This window comes from Salmo trutta, chromosome 18, assembly GCF_901001165.1.
Source record: "Salmo trutta chromosome 18, fSalTru1.1, whole genome shotgun sequence".
In the NCBI taxonomy this organism is placed as follows: Eukaryota; Metazoa; Chordata; class Actinopteri; order Salmoniformes; family Salmonidae; genus Salmo; species Salmo trutta.
Window position 1 is genome coordinate 58,806,973 of NC_042974.1, and position 24,560 is coordinate 58,831,532.

The 24,560-nt window shown below is 45.7% G+C and overlaps 1 protein-coding gene across 1 annotated transcript in view; it reads left to right on the plus strand.

Moving 5' to 3' along the window:
• LOC115153611 (protein FAM160B1) overlaps positions 1–24,560 on the plus strand; it is an 86,551-nt gene that overhangs the window by 34,671 nt on the left and 27,320 nt on the right. The window contains exons 11-12 of the mRNA XM_029699232.1: positions 8,667–8,810; positions 9,100–9,240. Of these exons, the coding sequence (XP_029555092.1) occupies positions 8,667–8,810; positions 9,100–9,240 (285 nt within the window). The remainder of the gene's footprint in view (positions 1–8,666; positions 8,811–9,099; positions 9,241–24,560) is intronic.

Sequence of the window (24,560 nt, forward strand, 5' to 3'; positions counted from 1 at the left end):
AAATGTATTTTATTTAACCTTTATTTAACCAGGTAGGCCAGTTGAGAACAAGTTCTCATTTACAACTGCGACCTGGCCAATATAAATCAAAGCAGTGCGACAAAAACAACAACACAGTTACACATAAACAAATGTACAGTCAATAACACAATATTACCAGGACGTGTAGTCAATGCATGAGCGGACCAACTGGAAAGTGTCTTTTCTGTCATTTTCAACCTCTCCCTGACCGAGTTTGTAATACCTACATGTTTCAAGCAGACCACCATAGCCCCTGTGCCCAAGGAAAGGAATGTAACCTGCCTAAATGATTACTGCCCTGTAGCACTCATGTCGGTAGCCATAAAGTGCTTTGAAAGGCTGGTCATGGCTCACATCAACAGCATCCTCCCGGATACGCTAGAATCACTCCAATTCGCATACCGCCCAAACAGATCCACAGATGACTCAATCTCAATCGCACTCCACACTGCCCTTTCCCACCTGGAAAAAAGGTTCATTGACTACAGCTCAGCGTTCAACACCATGGTGCGAACAAAGCTCATCACTAAGCTAAGGACTCTGGGACTAAACACCTCCCTCTGCAACTGGATCCTGGACATCCTGACGGGCCGCCCCCCCAGGTGGTAAGGGTAGGCAACAACACGTCTGCCACGCTGATCCTCAACTCTGGGCCCCTCAGGGGTGTGTTCTTAGTCCCCTCCTGTACTCCCTGTTCACCCACGACTGCGTGGCCAAACTACGCCAACACCATCATTAAGTTTCCTGACAACATAACAGTATTAGGCCTGATCACCAACAACGATGAGACAGCCAATAGGGAGGGGGTCAGAGAATTGGCAGTGTGGTGACAGGCCAACAACCTCTCCCTCAATGTGAGCAAGACAAAGAAGCTGATCGTGGACTACAGGAAAATGCGGGCCGAACAGGCCCCCATTAACATCGACGGGGCTGTAGTGGAGTGGGTCAAGAGTTAAGTTCCTTGTTGTCCACATCACCAACAAACTAACATGGTCCAAACACACCAACAAACTAACATGGGGACCCACACCAACAAACTAACATGTCCAAACACACCAAGACTATCGTGAAGAGTGCATGACAACACATTTTTCCCGTCAGGAAAGAAAGATTTGGTATGGGTCCCCAGATCCTCAAAAAGTTCTACAGCAACTGTTCGGCCTCTGACCGCAAGACACTACAGAGGGTATTGTGTACGGCCCAGTACATCACTGGAGCCAAGCTCCCTGCCATCCAGGACCTATATACTAGGCGGTGTCAGAGGAAAGCCCAAAAAATTGCCCGACTACAGTCACCCAAGTCATAGGCTGTTTTCTCTGCTACCACACAACAAGTGGTACCGGAGCGCCAGGTCTAGTACCAAAAGGCTCCTTAACTTTTTAAGGTATAGGGGGCAGTATTTTTGATTTCGGATGAAAAGTGTGCCCAGAGTAAACTGCCTAATACTCGGGCCCAGAGTCAAATATTTGCATGTTATTAGTATATTTGGATAGAAAACACTCTGACGTTTCTAGAACTGTTTGAATGATGTCTGTGAGTATAACAGAACTCATATGGCAGGCAAAAACCTGAGAAAAATCCAACCAGGAAGTGGGAAATCTGATGCTTGTAGTCTTTTCAAGTCATTGCCTATCTAACACACAGTGACTTAGGGTTCATTTTGCACTTTCTAAGGCTTCCACTAGATGTCAACAGTCTTTAGAACCTTGTTTCAGGCTTTTGCAGTGAACAGAGAGCGAACAAGAAAATGACATGAGTTTATTGGCGCGCGTCCACATGATGAGGTAGCTGTGTTCCATAACATTTTTCAAGACATTGGAATCGTCTGGTTGGAATATTATTGAAGTATTATGTTAAAAAGGCCTTAAAAATTTAGGCTATACAACGTTTGACATGTTTCTGCGAACGTAAATAGAACTTTTTTTGACTTTTCGTCGTGAAATTCTTGGCGCGCTACCTACATTTGGAGATGCTTACTGAACGCGCAAACAACAAGGAGGTATTTGGACATAAATTATGGACTTTATCGAACAAAACAACATTTATTGTGGACCTGGGATTCCTGGAAGTGCCTTCTGATGAAGATCATCAAAGGTAAGTGAATATTTATAATGCTATTTATGATTTTAGATGACTCCAAAATGGCGGGTATCTGTATTGAATGATGTATTTTTCTGAGCGAAGTACTCAGATTATTGCAAAGTGTGCTTTCCCCGTGAAGCTTTTTTCAAATCTGTCACAGCGGTTGCAATAAGGAGATGTTTATCTATAATTCTTTGAATAACAGTTTAATATTTTATCAACGTTTATGAGTATTTTTGTAAATTGTTGTGCTCATTCACCGGCAGTTTTGGAGGCAAAATATTTCCTGAACATCACGCGCCAATGTAAAATGGGCTTTTTGGATATAAATATGAACTTTATCGAGCAAAACATACATGTATTGTGTAACAAGAAGTCCTATGAGTGCCATCTGATGAAGATCATCAAAGTTTAGTGAATATTTTAGCTGTATTTTTGTTTTTTGTGATGCATGTCCTTGCTTGGAAAATGACTGTGTGGTTTTTCTTGTGAAGTTTATGTCCTAACATAATCTAATTTTATGCTTTCGCTGTAAAGCCTTTTTGAAATCGGACAATGTGGTTGGATTAACGAGAAGTTTATCTTTAAAATGGTGTAAAATAGTTGATTGTTTGAGAAAATGAAATTATGAGATTTTTGCTGTTTTGTATTTCGCGCCATGCTATTTCACTGGCTGTTGAATAGTGTGTCCTAGCCCATAGAAGTTAACAGCTTTTACCCCCAAGCCATAAGACAGCTGAACAATTAATCAAATGGCCACTGGACTATTTACATTGACACCTCCCCCCTCCCACACACTGCTGCTACTCGCTGTTTATTATCTATGCATAGTCACGTCACCCCAACCTACATGTACAAAGTACCTCGACCAACCTGTACCCCCGCACATTGACTCAGTACCGGTACCCCCTGTATAGAGCCTCGTTATTGTATTGTTACTTTTTATAATTTTTTACTTTAGTTGATAAATATTTTCTTAACTCTTTCTTGAACTGCACTGTTGGTTAAGGGCTTGTAAGCATTTCACGCTAAGGTTGTATTCGGCACATGTGACAAAGTTTGATTTGACATATTTCAAATTCTCAATCTCAGTATCCCTTCTTTCTTTTCTCTCCAAAACTCTTGAACGTGCCGTCCTTGGCCAGCTCTCCTGCTATCTCTCTCAGAATGACCTTCTTGATCCTAATCAGTCAGGTTTCAAGACTGGGCATTCAACTGAGACTGCTCTTCTCTGTGTCACGGAGGCTCTCCGCACTGCTAAAGCTAACTCTCTCTCCTCTGCTCTCATCCTTCTAGACCTATCTGCTGCCTTTGATACTGTGAACCATCAGATCCTCCTCTCCACCCTCTCCGAGCTGGGCATCTCCGGCGCGGCCCACGCTTGGATTGCGTCCTACCTGACAGGTCGCTCCTACCAGGTGGCGTGGCGAGAATCTGTCTCCGCACCATGCGATCTCACCACTGGTGTCCCCCAGGGCTCTGTTCTAGGCCCTCTCCTATTCTCGCTATACACCAAGTCACTTGGCTCGGTCATATCCTCACATGGTCTCTCCTATCATTGCTATGCAGACGACACACAATTAATCTTCTCCTTTCCCCCTTCTGATAACCAGGCGGCGAATCGCATCTCTGCATGTCTGGCAGACATATCAGTGTGGATGACGGATCACCACCTCAAGCTGAACCTCGGCAAGACGGAGCTGCTCTTCCTCCCGGGGAAGGACTGCCCGTTCCATGATCTCGCCATCACGGTTGACAACTCCCTTGTGTCCTCCTCCCAGAGTGCTAAGAACCTTGGCGTGATCCTGGACAACACGCTGTCGTTCTCCACTAACATCAAGGTGGTGACCCGATCCTGTAGGTTCATGCTATACAACATTTGCAGAGTACGACCCTGCCTCACACAGGAAGCGACGCAGGTCCTAATCCAGGCACTTGTCATCTCCCGTCTGGATTACTGCAACTCGCTGTTGGCTGGGCTCCCTGCCTGTGCCATTAAACCCCTACAACTCATCCAGAACGCCGCAGCCCGTCTGGTGTTCAACCTTCCCAAGTTCTCTCACGTCACCCCGCTCCTCCGCTCTCTCCACTGGCTTCCAGTTGAAGCTCGCATCCACTACAAGACCATGGTGCTTGCCTACGGAGCTGTGAGGGGAACGGCACCTCCATACCTTCAGGCTCTGATCAGGCCCTACACCCAAACAAGGGCACTGCGTTCATCCACCTCTGGCCTGCTGGCCCCCCTACCTCTGAGGAAGCACGGTTCCCGCTCAGCCCAGTCCAAACTGTTCGCTGCTCTGGCACCCCAATGGTGGAACAAGCTCCCTCACGACGCCAGGACAGCGGAGTCAATCACCACCTTCCGGAGACACCTGAAACCCCACCTCTTTAAGGAATACCTGGGATAGGATAAAGTAATCCTTCTAACCCCCCCCCCCCTTAAAAGATTTAGATGCACTATTGTAAAGTGGTTGTTCCACTGGATATCATAAGGTGAATGCACCAATTTGTAAGTCGCTCTGGATAAGAGCGTCTGCTAAATGACTTAAATGTAATGTAAATGTAAATTCACATTTTAATGAATTAATTAAAAATAGAAAACGAGATGTCTGAATTGCATATGTCTTCACACCCCAGAGTTAATACTTGCTTGAAGCACCTTTTGCAGCAATTACAGTTGTGAATCGTGTTGAAAAAGATTCTCCCAACTTTGCACAACTCTTGGAGCAAAATATATCCATTGTTTTTGACAGAATTGCTCAAGGTCAGTCAATTTGGTTGGGGATCATTAATCGACATCAGTATTTAAAGTCTTATCGATCAGATTTATGTCAACCCTGAGTGACACTGGACCACTCAGGGACCCTCAACACCTCTTGGAATGCCATTCTGGTGTGTCTTTAGTCTTAAAATGTGCATACTTGTATTTTTCAATGAAACAATTATCTCCTTACCATACTCAAAGGGATATTCAGTGTCTTGGAATTATTTAGTAACCTCCCCTGACATGTGCATGTTAATTCTAGTTGGCACATTGTGGTTTTGAATCAACTGTCTGAGGTTGAAGCTGAGCCAATCTGACGACTTGGGCGAGGAAAGAAATCTCTAGCTCTCCACTCCGATCCAGACATCAAAACAGAATTCAACATTATTCAACAATTTATTGAACTTAGTAGGAAAGTCAATGTATTGAACCAAGTTAATCATAAGACATGAACAAAATGCGTCAGTGATTTGTATTTTCCTGCAACTTCAGGAATGCCTGTCTGTATGTGTGCGGTGCACGCGTATGTCTACACTTTGTGTCGCCGTTAGCGATGATGCTAATGATGAACTTCTTCTGGTAGAGATGGAAAGGCTTTCCGTAAAACCTTCTCAATTAAATGTAACCTGTTGTCTGCCTACCTGGTGTCACAACGTGGCCCTTTGGGTTGTATATCATGGCTCCCCCTCTCGAATGAGCAGCCGTTCATGTTCAAAGTATTAGCATTTCAATGGATCTAATTATCAACTGTGTTTAGTAAATCCATTTTGTCTTTCCCGCTCTTTCTCAGTCCCCTTTCCTTTGTCTACCAAGCCATCATATCGGCTTCGTCCGCTAGGGAATTTTTCTTTGTATCATGTAGTAATCCAAATAGCTACTGTTTGTTTAATTCTGTGTGATTATTTAGTATAAACCAACTTGTATATCGCTGATTCATGATTTAGGCTAGGGTTTGTGCAGATATCCAAGGGTTTGCGACGTTCAGTAATGAGAACTTATGAGGTAATAATAATACATTAATGAGAATGACTAATCGATGAGATAAAATATCTGAGGAGTTATATTCGGGAAATTGACACTATATAAAGACATTTCCGTGGTGCCTCGACTTCCTAGTTAATTTTAGTTTAATCACGTAATAATAATTACACGTAGAATTGATTTGATAAAATAAGTCTTCACATTTAATGATAGTTCAGACACGACACTGGCATAATGATATCATGATTATTTGCATTAATCCTGTGGCCATTTGTTTAGCAAACTCTGCAATCACGCAATCACGTGAGCGCTACAGAAACATCACTAATCAAACAAGGTCTCTTGCATTAATTGGTCACTACACCCAAAAAACAACATTTCTTAGATTTTTCCCAGACCTCAGAACTAGTCTCCTTATTATGGACTTTTACATTTTTTTTAAATTGTAGCTTTATTTAACTAGGCAAGTCAGTTAAGAACAAATTCTTATTTTCAATGACGGCCTAGGAACAGTGGGTTAGCTGCCTTGTTCAGGGGCAGAACGACAGATTTGTACCTTGTCAGCTCGGGGATTCGATCTTGCAACCTTTCGGTTACTAGCCCAACGCTCTAACCACTAGGCTACCCTGCCACTCACAGCCCTTGTCATTTTTTCATTGAGAAGTGCCTAAATTGGAACGCATTGGCTGTACAGTAACATGCTATACAAGGCTCAATCTCTCATCTTTCAGAACACATCGACCCTATCGATTTACAGCATTTCCCTCTCTCAGACAACAGCAAATGTGCAAAAGTAGACCAATTAGCGGGAAGGATGAGGTTCAGAACTCAGGTTCTCCGCTTCTCGGCGCTGGATGGGTTTGGACTGAAAGCTGTTATAAACTTGAGTACAGCACGTGACAAGAAGATTCCCCCATCCTTCCCGCTAATTGGTCTACTTTTGCACATTTGTTGTTGTCTGAGTGAGGGAAATGCTGTAAATCGATAGGGTCGATGTGTTCTGAAAGATGAGAGATTGAGCCTTGTATAGCATGTTACTGTACAGCCAATGCGTTCCAATTTAGGCACTTCTCTTTATATTTTTTCTGTGGCCCTATCCATATAGGCAAATTTCAATGATTGTAAGGGATAAAAAAAAAAAGTATGATTTTAAGAGCAAAAAACAGAAACCTGGAATAAGTAAACGGAATCGGGCAAAAAATAAAACCGATTTTATAGGGCCCCAGCATTGGCCATTGCGATTGCATAGGCCTCATTGGGTGGTAGGCTACACCTGCAAAGTTTTTTTAGGACATTACATTTATTGTTAGATTAATACATTGCTACTAGCAGTGGGTATTATATTTACAATTTGCAATCTAGCTAATGTGTTTAAAGTTTCCACTTACTCAGATGGTGAATTAGCCCCAAATGCATTTGCCTATTATATTAGTACACATAAAGATGCAGGCAAATTCACCTCTATTGAACCCCAAAAAATACTGAAGCACTATTTTAACAGTAAAATATAACAATAGCCTAATTGTCAACCCAAAATGCATGACAATCACTGGATTAGGTTGCACATGAAAATATACTGCTCAAAAAAATAAAGGGAACACTTAAACAACACAATGTAACTCCAAGTCAATCACACTTCTGTGAAATCAAACTGTCCACTTAGGAAGCAACACTGATTGACAATACATTTCACATGCTGTTGTGCAAATGGCATAGATAACAGGTGGAAATTATAGGCAATTAGCAAGACACCCCCAATAAAGGAGTGGTTCTGCAGGTGGTAACCACAGACCACTTCTCAGTTCCTATGCTTCCTGGCTGATGTTTTGGTCACTTTGAAGGCTTTGGTGCTTTCACTCTAGTGGTAGCATGAAACGGAGTCTACAACCCACACAAGTGGCTCAGGTAGTGCAGCTCATCCAGGATGGCACATCAATTCGAGCTGCGGTAAGAAGGTTAGGTACCGAGATGAGATCCTCAGACCCCTTGTGAGACCATATGCTGGTGCGGTTGGCCCTGGGTTCCTCCTAATGCAAGACAATTCTAGACCTCATGTGGCTGGAGTGTGTCAGCAGTTCCTGCAAGAGGAAGGCATTGATGCTATGGACTGGCCCGCCCGTTCCCCAGACCTGAATCCAATTGAGCACATCTTGGACATCATGTCTCGCTCCATCCACCAACGCCACGTTGCACCACAGACTGTCCAGGAGTTGGCGGATGCTTTAGTCCAGGTCTGGGAGGAGATCCCTCAGGAGACCATCCGCCACCTCATCAGGAGCATGCCCAGGCGTTGTAGGGAGGTCATACAGGCACGTGGAGGCCACACACACTACTGAGCCTCATTTTGACTTGTTTTAAGGACATTACATCAAAGTTGGATCAGCCTGTAGTGTGGTTTTCCACTTTAATTTTGAGTGTGACTCCAAATCCAGACCTCCATGGGTTGATAAATTGGATTTCCATTGATTATTTTTGTGTGATTTTGTTGTCAGCTCATTCAACTATGTAAAGAAAAAAGTATTTAATAAGATTATTTCATTCATTCAGATCTAGGATGTGTTATTTTAGTGTTCCCTTAATTTTTTTGAGCAGTGTATATCTCAGTAGTCTATTACACTTATTAATAAAGCACTGTGAATTACTTTATAAGATGATACACATTTTTTTCTATTGCGTGATGCCGTGGGAAAAAATGTGTGTAACCAAATCATGGGCTTGTGCCAAAAACTGAAAAAATTAGGGGCCAATGTTAATTTGAAGCCCTGTTGTCTACCCAATGTTATACTCAACATTTTATCATTGTCCTCATCTCTTTCAGTTCAGGGACTACTGTGGGATATGTCAGAGATGGGACTGGCGCGGCACCCCCAAGGCCCTAGATAAGTGTAACCTGGACAGTCCCTTCTTCGAGGGCCACTTCCTCAAAGTCCTCTTCGACAGGATGGGCCGTATTTTGGATCAGGTGAGTTTGAAGTAAGGAAAGATCTCAGAGGGATGTTTTCCCGGACACAGTTTTAGTGTAGTCCTAGACTAAAAAAGCCTGTTCAACGAAAATGATCCATTAAAAGTGCTTCTTAGTCCAAGACTCAGCTTAATCTCTGTCAGGGAAACTGGCTCCGAATTTTCAAGCGGGACATCAATTGGATTAAACACTTAAATCTGCTTTGTGAGTTTAGCGATATTGTGGTGTCTAGTTCTACATTCACTTAGGTGTACCTGAGCTCACTGACTGTCCCTTCTCTGTCCTCCAGCCTTATGATGTGAACCTGCAGGTGACGTCAGTGCTGTCCAAGCTGTCTCTGTTACCCCACCCACACATGCATGAGTCCTTGCTGGATCCCTACATCAACCTGGGCCCTGGCTGCAGGTCCCTCTTTTCCGTCATTGTCAGGGTATGTTGAGGAATCAACATGAGCAGATTCTCAGATACCCAGTATTGATCTATCTTGGCACAGTGATTGTAGGAAGGTTGTTAAAGGGGCAATCTGTAGTTGCTGCGTCCATTTTTGGATGCGTGTGTAAACTCAGCAAAAAAGAAAGGTCCTCTCACTGTCAACTGTGTTTATTTTCAGCAAACTTAACGTGTAAATATTTGTATGAACATAAGATTCAACAACTGAGACATAAAATGAACAAGTTCCACAGAAATTGAATAATGTGTCCCTGAACAAAGGGGGGTCAAAATCTAAAGTAACAGTCAGTATCTGGTGTGGCCACCAGCTGCATTAAGTTCTGCAGTGCATCTCCTCATGGACTGCACCAGATTTGCCAGTTCTTGCTGTGAGATGTTACCCCACTCGTTCACCAAGGCACCTGCAAGTTCCTGGACATTTCTGGGGGGAATGGCCCTAGCCCTCACCCTCCGATCCAGCAGGTCCCAGACATGCTCAATGGGATTGAGATCCGGGCTCTTCGCGGGCCATGGCAGAACACTGACATTCTTGTCTTGCAGGAAATCATGCACAGAACGAGCAGTATGGCTGGTGGCATTGTCATGCCGGAGGGTCATGTCAGGATGAGCCTGCAGGAAGGGTACCACATGAGGGAGGAGGATGTCTTCCCTGTAACGCACAGCGTTGAGATTTGCCTGCAATGACAACAAGCTCAGTCCTATGATGCTGTCACACACCGCCCCAGACCATGACAGACCCTCCACCTCCAAATCGATCCCGCTCCAGAGTACAGGCCTCGGTGTAACGCTCATTCCTTCGACGATAAATACGAATCCGACCATCACCCCTGGTGAGACAAAACCGCGACTCGTCAGTGAAGAGCACTTTTTGCCAGTGCTGTCTGGTTCAACAACGGTGGGTTTGTGGCCATAGGCAACGTGGTTGCCGGTGATGTCTGGTGAGGACCTGCCTTACAACAGGCCTACAAGCCCTCAGTCCAGCCTCTCTCAGCCTATTGCGGACAGTCTGAGCACTGATGGAGGGATTGTGCGTTCCTGGTGTAACTCGGGCAGTTGTTGTTGCCATCCTGTACCTGTCCCGCAGGTGTGATGTTCGGATGTACCGATCCTGTGCAGGTGTTGTTACACGTGGTCTGACACTGCGAGGACGATCAGCTGTCCGTCCTGTCTCCCTGTAGCACTATCGTAGGCGTCTCACAGTACGGACATTGCAATTTATTGCCCTGGCCACATCTGCAGTCCTCATGCCTCCTTGCAGCATGCCTAAGGCACGTTCACGCAGATGAGCAGGGACCCTGGGCATCTTTCTTTTGGTGTTTTTCAGTCAGTAGAAAGGCTTCGTAACAATGACCTTTATTACCTACCGTCTGTAAGCTGTTAGTGTCTTAACGACCGTTCCACAGGTGCATGTTCATAAAATGTTTATGGTTCATTGAACAAGCATGGGAAACAGTGTTTAAACCCTTTACAATGAAGATGTGTGAAGTTATTTGGGTTTTTATGAATTTTCTTTGAAAGACAGGGTCTTGAAAAAGGGGCGTTTCATTTTTTTGCTGAGTTTATTTACCACTTGGATCCTGTTTCAGTAATAATGAAATCAGACCTTGTTAAGTGTCCGATAATCTACCATTTTATATAGGAATGGTTAAAACGTGCTGATAACGGTCCTCTGAGTATATCAAGGTTTGGTATACCTCCACTGGTATGCCATCCAGCCCTGGAGTTTTCCCAGATTTAAAGGCTTTAATTGCATATGTCATGACTGTCCTGATCAGGTCAGGGTACAGGAGACCACCACCCTACAGATTATCTCCCAAACCCCCAACAGAGGAGGAGAGATCTAGGGGTCTGAAGATGTGGGGGTTTTATGACACCTCATGCCCAGAATAAACTTAGGCCACAGAGAAATTCCTTTGTCCTAACAATGGAGAACTGGCCTCAGAACATTAAACATGCAATAAAGGGACTTTGGAACAATGGTTTCCGTCAGCCACAATGGTGGTTATGACGAAAAGTGGAATATTAAAATGTATGTAACTTTTGTATTTGTTTTTAAAGGTTAAGAGATGACGTTATTATGAAAACATTGTACCTTTAAGAGTTTTCCCAGTATATGCCTGATGTTTATACATTGTACGTTGTGTAGAAAATATCCAAATCAAACAGAATGTTTTGGTAAAGATGAAATGTGAAGTTAGTGTCTAAAATTGGATATTTTCTAGAGCCAAAGCCTTGCCCCCTTTACTTGGTCCGCCCAGAGAATTGCCCTAAAGGCGGTTACACCCACTTCTGACCCGAGGGTATAAGACAGGAGAGTGAAGAATTAACTTAGGAGACTATTGACCCCAAGCTGCAGCTAAGGTCTAACAAAGTCGACGAACCCCAAAACGAAACACAAGGTTGAAGACAAAGAAATATTTTTCTACACGAGCTACTGACGAGTAGCTGTCTCTAAGCGGGTGAATTCAAGCCGAACCACCCAGCCTCCACTCTCCATTGAATCGTGGTATCGACACCATTCGAGCCGAAGCTGTGAGCTCTGAGCTACAGAGCTGTCTGTCCTCAGAAGACCCCTTTCCGATCAAGGGTGAGGATCAGACCACTTAGCCAAGAAGGACACTGACATCGTGAGGACAACCAGAGAGTTGCGCCGGAGAACTGCATCATTTAGAAGCCTAAACGACCACGCGGAGCTTCCCACCTGAGAACTCCAACACGTAATTACATCATTATATTCTGACCCATAAGAGCGGCAGTTCGGGGCAAGGCTAATTTTAAATAAGCATGGCTGACAAATGAACCCAAATGTATATTTCTCTCGTGTACTTCCTTTATTTCTCTCTCTTTAAAATCCCCATTTTGGGTAACAAGCGCCATAGTGTGTTGGCCCGTTATACTAAGTCCTAATCAATAGCTAGACTGTGTTTTGTGTATGTGCATTTTTATCATCATTTTAGCTTGCTAGTAAATAAATAATCAACTAAGATTGGTGTGGTAAATTCAGTGGTAAAGCCCGGGTCCGTGCAGATTCCCAGATTATACGACGTTCAGATTATGAGACTCTAGAGGAAATTGATTAATTTAGCGACTGTTGTAATCGATATTCTGATATCCTTTGAGTTAATTTGGGAAATAGAAACTCAATCAAAACAATGTTCCCATGGTGCCCCAGGTTAATTAGTTAATAATTGCTTGATTCATTGCTTAATTCATTTAACCACGTAATTATAAACCGTTAGTCATTCGATGAGCAACAGTCGTCACATTAACTAATACAACGTCACGAGATATGGCGCCCCATGTGAGGAATCTAAGATAGGACTAGGCCGCACTGTTGTGTTATTCCATATCAATTGTGTAGCAATATATATACATTCCATTAATAGCTATAGGCAGGACTAGTGCGGGAGAGAAGTGTGTGTGTGTCGTTCCATTTGACCCAGATACTGGTCGGGAGAGAACGACCCCTGTTGTATATCTGACCAAAGCCAGTGTGAAGGGGGTCTACTGAATGCTACGAGCTAGGGCATATGTACCAGCCGATGCAGGCATTCTGAGAAATAATACTAGTTGGGCCTAACGTAGTGTTATTTCTGTCGATCGCTTTCAGGAGTGATCTGACTCGGTCATAAGTAATTCCTAGAGCAGAGGACATATGAGCCAGCCATTACGGAAATTAGAGTAGATATATTCGTTTGACCGAAGCGAAGTTATTATCTCTACCTCTCGCGTTGGGTAACGGGGAGAGGTTAAGGGTTGAACGTGAGACGTCACCAAGTAAACCCGTTCCCTTGTTGGAGGGAACATCCCTTGTGCGGCGAGGGGGAAACCCCGCGCAAGGAAAGCTAAGCATTGCGCCAGATGCTAAGCTAACAAAGGGGAGCCGCCATTTTTGTTTTCCTCTTTGTTCATAGTGAATTCCCGCGTTAGACGGGAATCCTGTGTGATCTCAGCTTGGGCTATCCGTAACCTCTGGCGAAGAAACGCCAGTCATTTTTCGTGAAATAAGTCAGGTTACGCTGTACGATATCTAACCAGTCTCAACTGATTGGATATCACTGTCTCGTTCAATTTAATATACATTAAATTGCTACACTATCTGTGCAGGTTGGTTAGGGGAATAATACACACACGAATGTGCCTTAACCAATGAGACATTGTTAAACTGTTCCACGTTAACTTAGATATAGCAACTATTTCAGGTTAATTAAAGCTAATTCCTTTAGCCTATACAGGGTTGACTAATCATTCAAATTGATTAATAGATTAAAGCTGTTTTACCAGCTTAATGGTGTTTAGGTAGACTTTTTAACAGTTTAGTAAAATTCTATTTTCACTGGTACCCTGTCGATTTTAGCTTGTCTTAACAGTGACCTCCGGTGGTGAAGAATCACCAGTAATTATTTTTAAATAATTCAGGTTATGCTGTACGATATCTAACCAGTCTCAACTGATTGGATATCATTGTCTCGTTCAATTTAATATACATTAAATTGCTACACTACCGTTCAGGTTGGTTATTGGAATAATACGCAAACTAATGTGTTCTAACCAATGAGACATAGTTAAACTTTTCAATGTTAACTTAGATATAGCAATTACTTCAGGTTAATTAAAGCTAATTCCTTTAGCCTATACGGGGTTGACTAATCATTCAAATTGATTAATAGATTAAAGCTGTTTTACCAGCTTAATGGTGTTTAGGTAGACTTTTTAACAGTATTGTAAAATTCTATTTTCACTGGTACCCTGTCGATTTTAGCTTGTGTTAACAGTGACCTCCGGTGGTGAAGAATCACCAGTAATTATTTTTTTTAAATAATTCAGGTTATGCTGTACGATATCTAACCAGTCGCAACTGATTGGATATCATTATCTCGTTCAATTTAATATACATTAAATTGCTACACTACCGCCCAGGTTGGTTATTGGAATAATACGCAAACTAATGTGTACTAACCAATGAGACATAGTTAAACTTTTCAACGTTAACTTAGAGATAGCAACTCTTTCAGGTGAATTAAAATTAAAATTCCCAAATAGCCGATACAGGTTAGATTTATCATTAAAATCGATTTAATCAATTAAACCTGTTTTGGCAAGTTCAGTAATAACCAACTCACATTACTGACCCAGTCTTGATGATTCACTGACGTTTACAAACTGAGTTAAATCGTGTTTGCAGCCTCCAACTAAAAACCCCAAACATTACGTAAATTGAAATAACTGACAATCATAATAATGAGCAATCCATCAGATGGGTTTCCACCCATTTCCCCTCTAATCAGTGGACCTTCACCCACGGAAAGATTGATCGCGGACCTCAGCAACGATGCAAATCCTAACTATGCCGAGGGGCTGAAAATGTTAGATTTCAATGCCATAAGCGAGAAAAATGCAGACATTGCTACAGACGCTCTTCAAAATAGACCATCAGGCGGAGGCCTTGTGAAGGTTCTCTCCAGTTTAGCCCTCAACTATGCCCACCAGCAGAGATGGACAGTGCACCAGTACCTCAGTGCCCAGCAGAGGCACGAGCAGGAAGCTGGGGAGTTCAAGGTACAGGTGGAGAGAACCAGGGAGCTGGCATCGAAAGCCGAAAAAGATAAGCTACTGCTAGCTGAGGAACTGTGTGTGAGAACAGATAAATTGGAAGATCTGTCTAACACTTATAACAAAGAACGCGAACAATCTCTTGACCAAGTCCGTATTCTAAAAGAACAACTCGGCTTAGCCAAAACTAAATACGATGAAGTCCACGCGAAACTAGATGAATCGGACGAGCTAGCTAGAAAACGGGGCAAGCAAATTGATGCCCTACAAACGGTTGTGAATGAAACCACTCAAAGCAATAATGCTCTATTCCAAAAGCTGCAGACCAAAGACGATCAGTTAATGAACACAATGACCAAGTTGGAGGACAAAACAGCAGAACTCATTGAAGTCGCTGATTTAATGAAGGATGAGAAAGACCAGGTGAGAAAGTTGGAAAATGTGACCTCTAAACAAAAGGAGGACATCGCATCACTGGATCTCTCACTCCACACTCGCGACCTCTCCCTGCAAACCATGACAGATAAGTATGAGGCCGAGCGAAAAAAGGGCGACACCTACGTGTCGAAAATAAACACCCTCAACTCCCAGGTGGACTCTGCGATGCAGCATAACACCACCCTTAGGTATCATCTGGAGGAACTCCAGAACAGTCACGCGCTATCGCGGGACAACCAAACCAAGCAACCTAGCTCACATCCGGAGCTAAGAGAACGAGGGAATGTAGATGACAGGAGATTTCAGCCTCTTTCTCTTGGCCATTCGGCCCACAGTGAATTGGGGCCTCCTCGCCAACACAACCACAGCTTGACTTTTCCTCTTGGCCTCTCGGCCGACAATTCTCCACGGGAGAGTGCAGATGCTCCCCGCGCACTTGGCGGGGATCGCCTTGACAAAATCGTCAAAAACTTCCGCCTCTTCGACCCCGTTCCGGGAAAGCCAAACGACACTGAGACATTCTTAGCCGACATAGAGGACGCCTTGGATGGCTACCCAAACGCTACGAATGCAGACAGGCTCTATCTTTTGAAGCGAACGTCCAACAGACACGTGACAAGGTTCATCCGTCTACAAGAGCAACACGTGCAAAACGACTATGCTAAACTTGCCACGGTTTTGAAAATAGAATTCAGTGGTTCTGCGACTCGCAAACACGATAGTTCGTTGGCTAACAATATCAGACAAGCTCGAAATGAACACCCACAAGCCTACTATCACCGGCTTCGTTCAGCTTACTTTGGCATGCTCACTGAAACAGGAATGGAAGACCTATTACCGTTCAAACAACTTTTTCTGTCAAACATGTCTCCCAACTTCATTAACTACTTGGGCCCTACTGCCCACGTCGGGTTGCCAATCTCGACGCTCCGAGAGCTGGCAAGCACCGCTTTTGAAGCATCAAAAGCAAGCCGGGCTAAGAGCCCGGACACCTCGACTTTCGAGCTTAGGCGGGAACCATCACTCGAATTAGAAGGGGCTGCATCAGGGACATATGCTGTAAAAGAGGACGATCAAAGGGGGTGGCTACCAAGTAACCACCACCCCGACAACCACCGCCGTAACAATAGCTACGATGAACGTCCCCAATCTAGCAGGTCCCGTAGAGATCAACCTAGCCGACATGCCCCTCCGCCTAACTCTCACAAAGGGTCAGGACACAAGGGTAACAAGCGTAACAAGGGCAACAAAGTGTTCAACAATGATTTAAACGCTAACCGAAATGATATAGAAGCTCTGATAAAAGATGTACTGCATCGTAAGAAATTTGAGAAAGAGGACAAGGATAAATCCTCATGACTAGGCGTAAAATCGTTGGAAACCGAGTCCGCCGAAATTCATGCAATTCAAGAGGACGCAAACATTTCCATTACCCCCGCCCCCACTCGAATCCCTGTCCAGGTACCGCCCGTTCTAGACACAAGCCCGCAGGTTTTGTCTACAGACTTGGACACGGAGGTGGAGATGCACGAGATAAGCAGCTTTGCAACAGATGATTCCTCTACCATTCCGATAGAGGACCCACTGGGTCACGTAGGTGACTTATCTGTCTTGGAAATCGACGCAGATTACAAACCGCTCCGTTCTCCCAACCCACTCCATTTTGTTGGGGATATGACGAGAAAAACCAACTCGAACAGGCCATACCTTAGAACAGTCCTGGAGGACTGTGTGACCTGTCACGCTCTGATAGATTCGGGTTCAACAATTTCCCTCATATCCGAAACCTTGCTGGATGAACTAAAAAGGGCAGTGGACCCAACAAAACGTTGGTTGAAAACGTAACATTGCGATACGAATCTTCGAGGTTTCACTCAAGCTACCTCGCCCCTAACCAAACGTCTCCTACTTAAACTCAACTTCGAAAGCGTGTCACTGATACACCCCGTGTATGTGACTAGCATCGAAATCGAACGAATGCTGATTGGGAGTGATTTAATTGACCGTTTGGTACCACTAATGGATTGGAAAACCAATCAAATCTGGTCACAAATACCTATGCCTACTCCGTTGACTTCGCCGCATTCTTCCAAGGCTACCTGCCTTACATTGTGCAACGACGTGGGTCCGACGTCAGCATCTGACGCAAACCCTGTGAACTTGGCCATGAGCCCGCCATTTGTGGCAAAGGACAATGTGAGTTCGACTCGGAACTTAACCGAACATGTGGTTTTCTTGTGCGGCTTGGGTGATTCACCAGCCGACACTTACCGCCCTCCTCTGATAGGGGGCGTGTGCCTAAACGGCACTAGGGCTGAGGATACCAGGCTGGCCACCTGGTCAGAAAAATCCGCAATCAGTTTGGAAATGTTCAACGAAATTTCGAAAACGGCTAACTGCCATCCCCTTGTGCCGAAAACGTTTAGATTTCCACTGGGAACGACTCCCCAGACAACACTCACCGCAATAGGGGTGTGTGCGCTATCGATCCGCATTGGAACCAAGGAATTATCCCACTACCTACTGGTTGTCACGGACCTCCCACATACAGTCTATGTGGGAGCGGACATTTTGGTAAGATTGAGTGTTAAACTTGATACCATACACCAAGTTCTTTGGTCTTTGGCGCAGCCAAACCAACATGCCTTGTCTTTCGACCCGGTGCGAATGGCTTCCGGGCAGACTATTCCTGAAGCTTGCAAGACGATAACTGAGTCCGCCATGTTGATACCGGCAAGAACCACAGAGGTTTCTGTAAGACTGAACCTGGCGCCCGGATACCGGATGGAAGGCACCACTGCGTTCTTCCAACCCTCTCCAAAACTATTCGACTTGGGGCTAACTATCAATGGCAACCCACTGTTGGAACTAACCGCTAGATCCACTTACCTCCTGGTACAAAATCTGACTCAAGCGGATATTTCCATTCCTCGGCACACTCAGCTAGGAACATTGATCGATTACGCCTTCCATGATTTTGAACTAGTTGTTCCTGTGATTGGGCCTCTTCCGTCCTCCCTAGACCTAGATGGCGAGGGAGGTACGCTGTTTACTTGTCAGTCAAAAGCAATAGCACTAACTCCTGTATTGCCACTGGACGACACATCGGCATTCCGGCTGGATGCCGATCCTGACAGCAACCTGTTAATATACTCCATCGTCACGGAGGATGATATTGCGTCTCCTCCTGCATGCGAAGTACACTCTTGTGAGAAAACAACCGATGACTCTTCCAAAGGTGACATGCCGTCACCATCCGATGAAGACCTGTACAATGTCGCCGAACCATATCCTGGTTTCCATGCACAGGTAATACAACTACTATCGGAGGCTGATGCTCTTGTCAATGACACTGAACGCCATCAGTTGAGAGAATTGTTTAACAAACACAGTGAGATCTGGTCGACAGACTCGCTGGATTGCGGGGTTACGGGTATCCATGTGGTGCGTATTCCTACGCCACCCGGAGCAACTCCTACGTTCGTTAGACAATACAAAATCCCGCTCGCAGCATACGCAGCAGTACAAGAGATTATCGATTCCTTATTAGCTAAACGGATAATCAGGGAATGTAACAGTACGTACAGCGCTCCCGTGTGGCCCGTTCTGAAACCAACGGGTAAATGGCGTCTTACCATTGACTATAGACAACTCAACAAACTGGTTCCGTTGTCTCGTTGGCCAATGACACAGCTCGACCAAGAGTTGCCAAAGGTGGCAAACGCCAAGTACTTCTCCACCGTCGACGTGGCAAATGGTTTCTGGACCATGACAGTCGACCCGCGTGACCAACACAAGTTGGCTTTCTCTTTCTCGAACAAGCTCTTCACGTTCAATCGTTGCCCATTCGGGTATGCGAACTCCCCCTCAGAGTTCAACATCTTCCTGCACAAGGCGATGCCAGACGCAGCCTCTAGGGGGACGATAATTTACGTGGACGACGTTCTCATGAGAAGTGAAACTTGGTCACATCACCTCAATGAAATGGACCACGTTCTCACCCAACTCGGGACTGCAGGGGCTAAGTTGGCCATCATGAAAGGACAATGGTGCAGGACCAAGGTAAACTACGTTGGGCTTCTGGTGGGTGCCGAGGGCATCCTGCCACAGTCTAACCGAATCCAAGCAGTCCGCAACATCAAAACACCTACAAACCTTCATGAGGTGCGCAGCTTCTTGGGAGTATGTAATTACTCCCGTCAATTCATCGAAAACTACGCCGACTTGTCAAAACCGTTGACTCACCTTCTTCAGAAAGACACCCCATTCGTTTGGGATGCCACTCACAACGAAGCGGTGGCTTCCTTGAAAAACCTGCTTTGCGAGGCACCCTGCCTGGTATACCCCAACAAAGACAAGACATTCTTTTTGGAAGTCGGTTTCTCAGAGCACTGCCTCAGCGCTGGGTTGTACCAAAAATACGACCAAGACAAACGTGTGGTTGCTTACGCGAGCAAAACACTCAACCCCGCCGAACACAAATACTCAGACTGCGAAAAAGCGCTGCTGTCGACAGTCTGGGCGATCAAACACTTCACCAGTTATGTCGGCGGACAAAAGGTGATCATAGAAACATGTCACCAGCCTGTGACTTTTCTGAAAAGCCAACGAATCCGTGAGGGTGCTGTACACAACAGCAGGATAGCGGCTTGGCTCATGACGCTGCAGAGCCATGATGTAGTAATCAACTACGCAAAAGCAAAGAACCTGCCTTTGGGCAGTGCTTTGGCGGTGTGTCAACACTGTGGTGACGATGAAACCGACTCCGGACCACCCTCGCGTGACGTCGCTCCGCCATTGCCTTCGAACCATCACTATTTCGAAGAGAACGTGTGTCTCGACATGCCGATGGCATTTGTAGATGGCTGTTCTTACCGCCATCTAGACCACTTGCAAGCTGGGGTGGGATTGGTATGGCACAACGACATTCCGTGCAAACCACTTCAATTTCAGCTTGGCAACAAGACCAGCCAGTTTGCAGAAGTGGCTGGCGTGCTGATCACCCTGCAAACAGCGGTGAAACACGAATTGGCAGAACTGGCGATCTGCACCGACTCTAACTACGCGAGACTCACCTTCTTATGCCACTTGCCGTTTTGGAAACAAAAGCACATGACTACTTCAAGTGGTAAAGAGGTGAAAAACAAAGAGCTCATTCTAGCTTGTGATGATCTCATCACCAAACACGACATACAGGTGTATTGGAAGAAAGTCAAGGGACACTCCAAATCACCTGGTCGTGACAAACTTGGCAACGACCATGCTGACAGCATGGCGAAATCTGGTGCAATTCACGGCACCCCTTGGGTGTTTGCTGCTCGAGACGAAAAACCCACTGAGGAAGCTATGGTGTCTGCGGTAACGCGTAGCCATGTAGCACCACGGAAAACGTCGTCGCACAAACATAATGTGTTGCTAACGCATTCATTCATGAATGGCGACCTGGTAGCAATGCAACACCAAGATGAGTCCCTCGCCACTTTGATGGCATTCCTGTCGGATCCTGTCAACCACCCAGTGTCCGAACTGGCTTTGGCAGGTTCACACGACTTGCGTTCGCTGTACGCAACTAAACAGCACCTCACACTTGTAGATGACCTATTGGTGTATGTTTCAGAAACCGACACCGCTCGAAGGTGAGTGGTTCCTAAAACACAGAGGGGGATAATGATAGCTCATGCCCACGACGAGCCATGTGGAGGCCATAGGGGGGTCAAGGCTACATGTGAAACATTGCGACAGGTGGCCCACTGGCCTCACATGGAACAAGACGTGGCACGATACGTGAGGGGGTGTCTAGTTTGCTGCCAGTTTCAACCCACCAAGCCACTTCACAGAGCACCCCTGCAACGCAAGGGTTTGTCTTACCCCTGGAGCTCGATCCAGATCGACTGGGTCGGCCCAGTTGCCAGGTCTGCCAGAGGCAACAAGTACCTCCTCACAGTGACTTGCGCATTCACAAAGTGGGTGGAGTGCCTGCCGGCGACCAATGACACAGCGGAAACCACTGCCGTTCTTTTGCTAAACCACGTTTTCAGTCGTTTCGGCCTGCCAGGAGAAACCGTGGACAGCGACAGAGGAACCCACTTTTCGGCAGCTGTAATGACCGAACTGTGGAAGCTCCTGGGAGTCAAAGCTAAACTCCACATCGCGTACCACCCTAGGAGCTCGGGGGGGGGTAGAAAGGAGCAACCAATCAATTGTCAGAATCTTAAGGAAATATGTGGCAGCCAACCACAAAGATTGGGACCTCAAACTCCCATTGGTACTGATGGCAATCAGAGCCACACGCAACAGGTCTACGAGAATGACACCCTTTGAGATGATGACGGGCCGGCAAATGACCCTTCCACTGCATCTCCTGTACCAACCGGGAGATGTCGCCGCAGCCACCGCCTACACGGCTCATCAATACGTGACCGACTTGCGGAACCATCTCCAGACTACCTTTGCGTACGCTCAAGGACAATTGGAAAGAAGTGCAGAAGGTGACAAGACCTATTATGACAAAAAAGCCTCACACCAGGTGTTCGAGGTCGGAGATAAGGTGTGGTACTACATATACACCAAACCCGCGGGCGTCGCAACAAAGTTCCTGCCCCACTGGACGGGGCCACACGAGATTGTGGTGAAGCTATCACCTGTAGCTTACCAGATCAAAATCAGCAAAGGTCGACAAACCGCCACATTAAAGTGGGTCCACCGGAACCAAATCAAGTTGTACACTCCCCCCATGGGAATAGAAGGGGTGCTAGCCAGCACCGAATAGATAAAAACCCTAGCAAAAACCCAGAGGTACTAAGAAAATTCTTAAGTACCCTCAGCTGATCCCTTCCAGGAGACCAGTACGTTGCACCTAATATCTTTTATTCTCTTCCCAGCTACCAGATATACATCTGTTGTCACTAGTGATATCGTCCTGCGCTGTACTGATTAAAAATAAGAAAAACAGAAAAATAGTTGTCAAAACAATTTTTGTTTACGAATACAAATAACTGAAATAATCCAACAATCTCTGATTATGCGTTTCTGTAGGATGGAGTTCCTTTGGATGATCCTGACACTCTGCGCCCTGGTCAAAACCAACCCAGCAGACGTAATCACGAACGGACCCCCTACGGGAATCGTTCTCCGCGACGATCCAGGACTCCTCATAACTAACTGCAGAGTACACACGCAGAGGGTATATGTCCGCCTAGATGCAGAGAATGTGTACCGCCAACACATTCCACCTGCGGCGCATTTGAGTTGGGCCGGGGCTGACTGGACCAGCCAGGCAATTAAGCACGCCCAGCTAGACACTGCCCATATGTTGGCCCAACTCCAAAAGTTCACAGTAACCCAGTCAGAACTAGCTGAGCCCAGGCGAGAAAAACGATTCGTCGGGGCGCTACTATCAATAGGGGCAGCCGTAGGGTCACTATTTGCCCTAGGTACCACTGCCGTCAACGCAGTCAGTCTAGCCACAGTCAAGAGGAATGTTAGGGAGATTACTGAAGAGATGCCACTTATCCAGCAGCAGATGAAGGCATCGGCCCTTAGGTTGCAACATGTGGAAAAGTCTCTCCAGGACACTATTCTGGTGGTCAACACACACGCTACTCTCCTGAACAAAACTATCCTGTCTGTAGGAAAGCTAGCAGAGGTCATGAACCATGACTATGCCCATGTCCAATTGGTTCGATTGTTACTGGAGGATTTTCTCCGTGAAGTTAGCTCTTCTATGGACCACTTGGCCATGAATAGAATCCCCTCATATCTAGTGCCCCTCTCAATGGTGCACGACATATTGACCTCAGCTACTTCAACCACACTAAGGCCGTTACAATCACATTTGGCCTATAGTCTGGGGTCGGCCATCCCAATACACGTTGATGTTGATCGTAATGAAGTGGGTTTTCTACTGACGCTGCCGGTAGTTGAACTGGAGAATATCTATAGATTGAAAACGGTTCTCAATGTAGGATTTTGGCGCGACAGTACCCACGTAAAGATTGCCACGCCCCCAGTTGTAGCTTACCAGGAAAACAACCCAGATTTCTATCTCACCCCTAACCTGCTAATGTGTACTCTAACCAAAGATGTCCACTACCTTTGTCCTAGCAAACCATTTGTCAGGGATAACACTGAGCGTCTTTGTGGTATTAAAGCTATCACCAGTGAAGAACGCTGTAGAGCCAAACTAACAGCCAGGGATGGGGCCACCACCACACAAGTGGAGGTGGTAGGGAACCGATGGTTGGTCAACACACCGTTCGGGTCCGCCACTATGACTTACGAACGCCATGACTCCATCACCCAATTGAACCTCCCCAACCAGACTGTTTTTGTTACGGTACCAGAGGGGGCGATTATTCACGTAGACGACCTCGCTCTATACCACCTTCCCGACGACCGGATAGACACAGAGATTGAAATGCCGGACGCTTTTGCTAAACGTTCCCTTGAGTTACCACAAGCTATTCAATACCAAATCCAGTACGAGGGACCCATGACTGTTGATCTTAGCGTACTGGATGAGGCACTGTTAGTCGACCCGACTGACTACAGACCAAAAGATTGGTCTGTCGCCCGCTCTTGGACGGTGCCGGACAGTATCCTGACTGTTACCATGATCCTTGGTCTCATTTCCCTTGGCGTGTGCACCTACTACGTACACAGGCGCACACGTGCAATGGAAGACCTAATGAGGTCTTATACTAGGATCACCCGTGGGACGGAAGCGATCCCGATTTTTGGAAAGGTGGCAATGGATCCGGAAACCCTTTTACAGGGCCCAGTCCCAGCCTCCTCTCCCGAACTCGCTAGGTCAGCCCAGTAATGTCCCTAATGTAAGCTTTGGCCTTCAGGGGCCAAGTTTTTCCAAGTGCCTTAACTACCCACCTGCAAGTAGGATCAACCTAGACATGACATTAGAGACAATGCCATGATAGAGCTATTTAGCCAAGGCCTTGGACATATATAGAACATAGTCCATATTAGATGATTAAGGTGTGGTAGACATATTTTGTATACTTTTATGTTTTTATTCCAATTTTTCGTTTCATTACCTTTGACACTTAGAGCCAAGACACCGCTCGTTTGGGGAGGAAATGTAATGATGAATTGCCTGAGTGTTGTGCGTTATTAACGTCTGCCAAGTTACTGCCTAGGTCCACTAACCGGGATAACCGGACGACGGGCCGGAACACAGAGCCACTGCCAGACCTCCTTGATCCATTCTGGTGGTGATCCACAGCTTGCGGAAAGCCTACCAGGGGGAACCACTAAAGGGGGGGGGGGCTGCTCTGATGATCCACAGACCAGGAC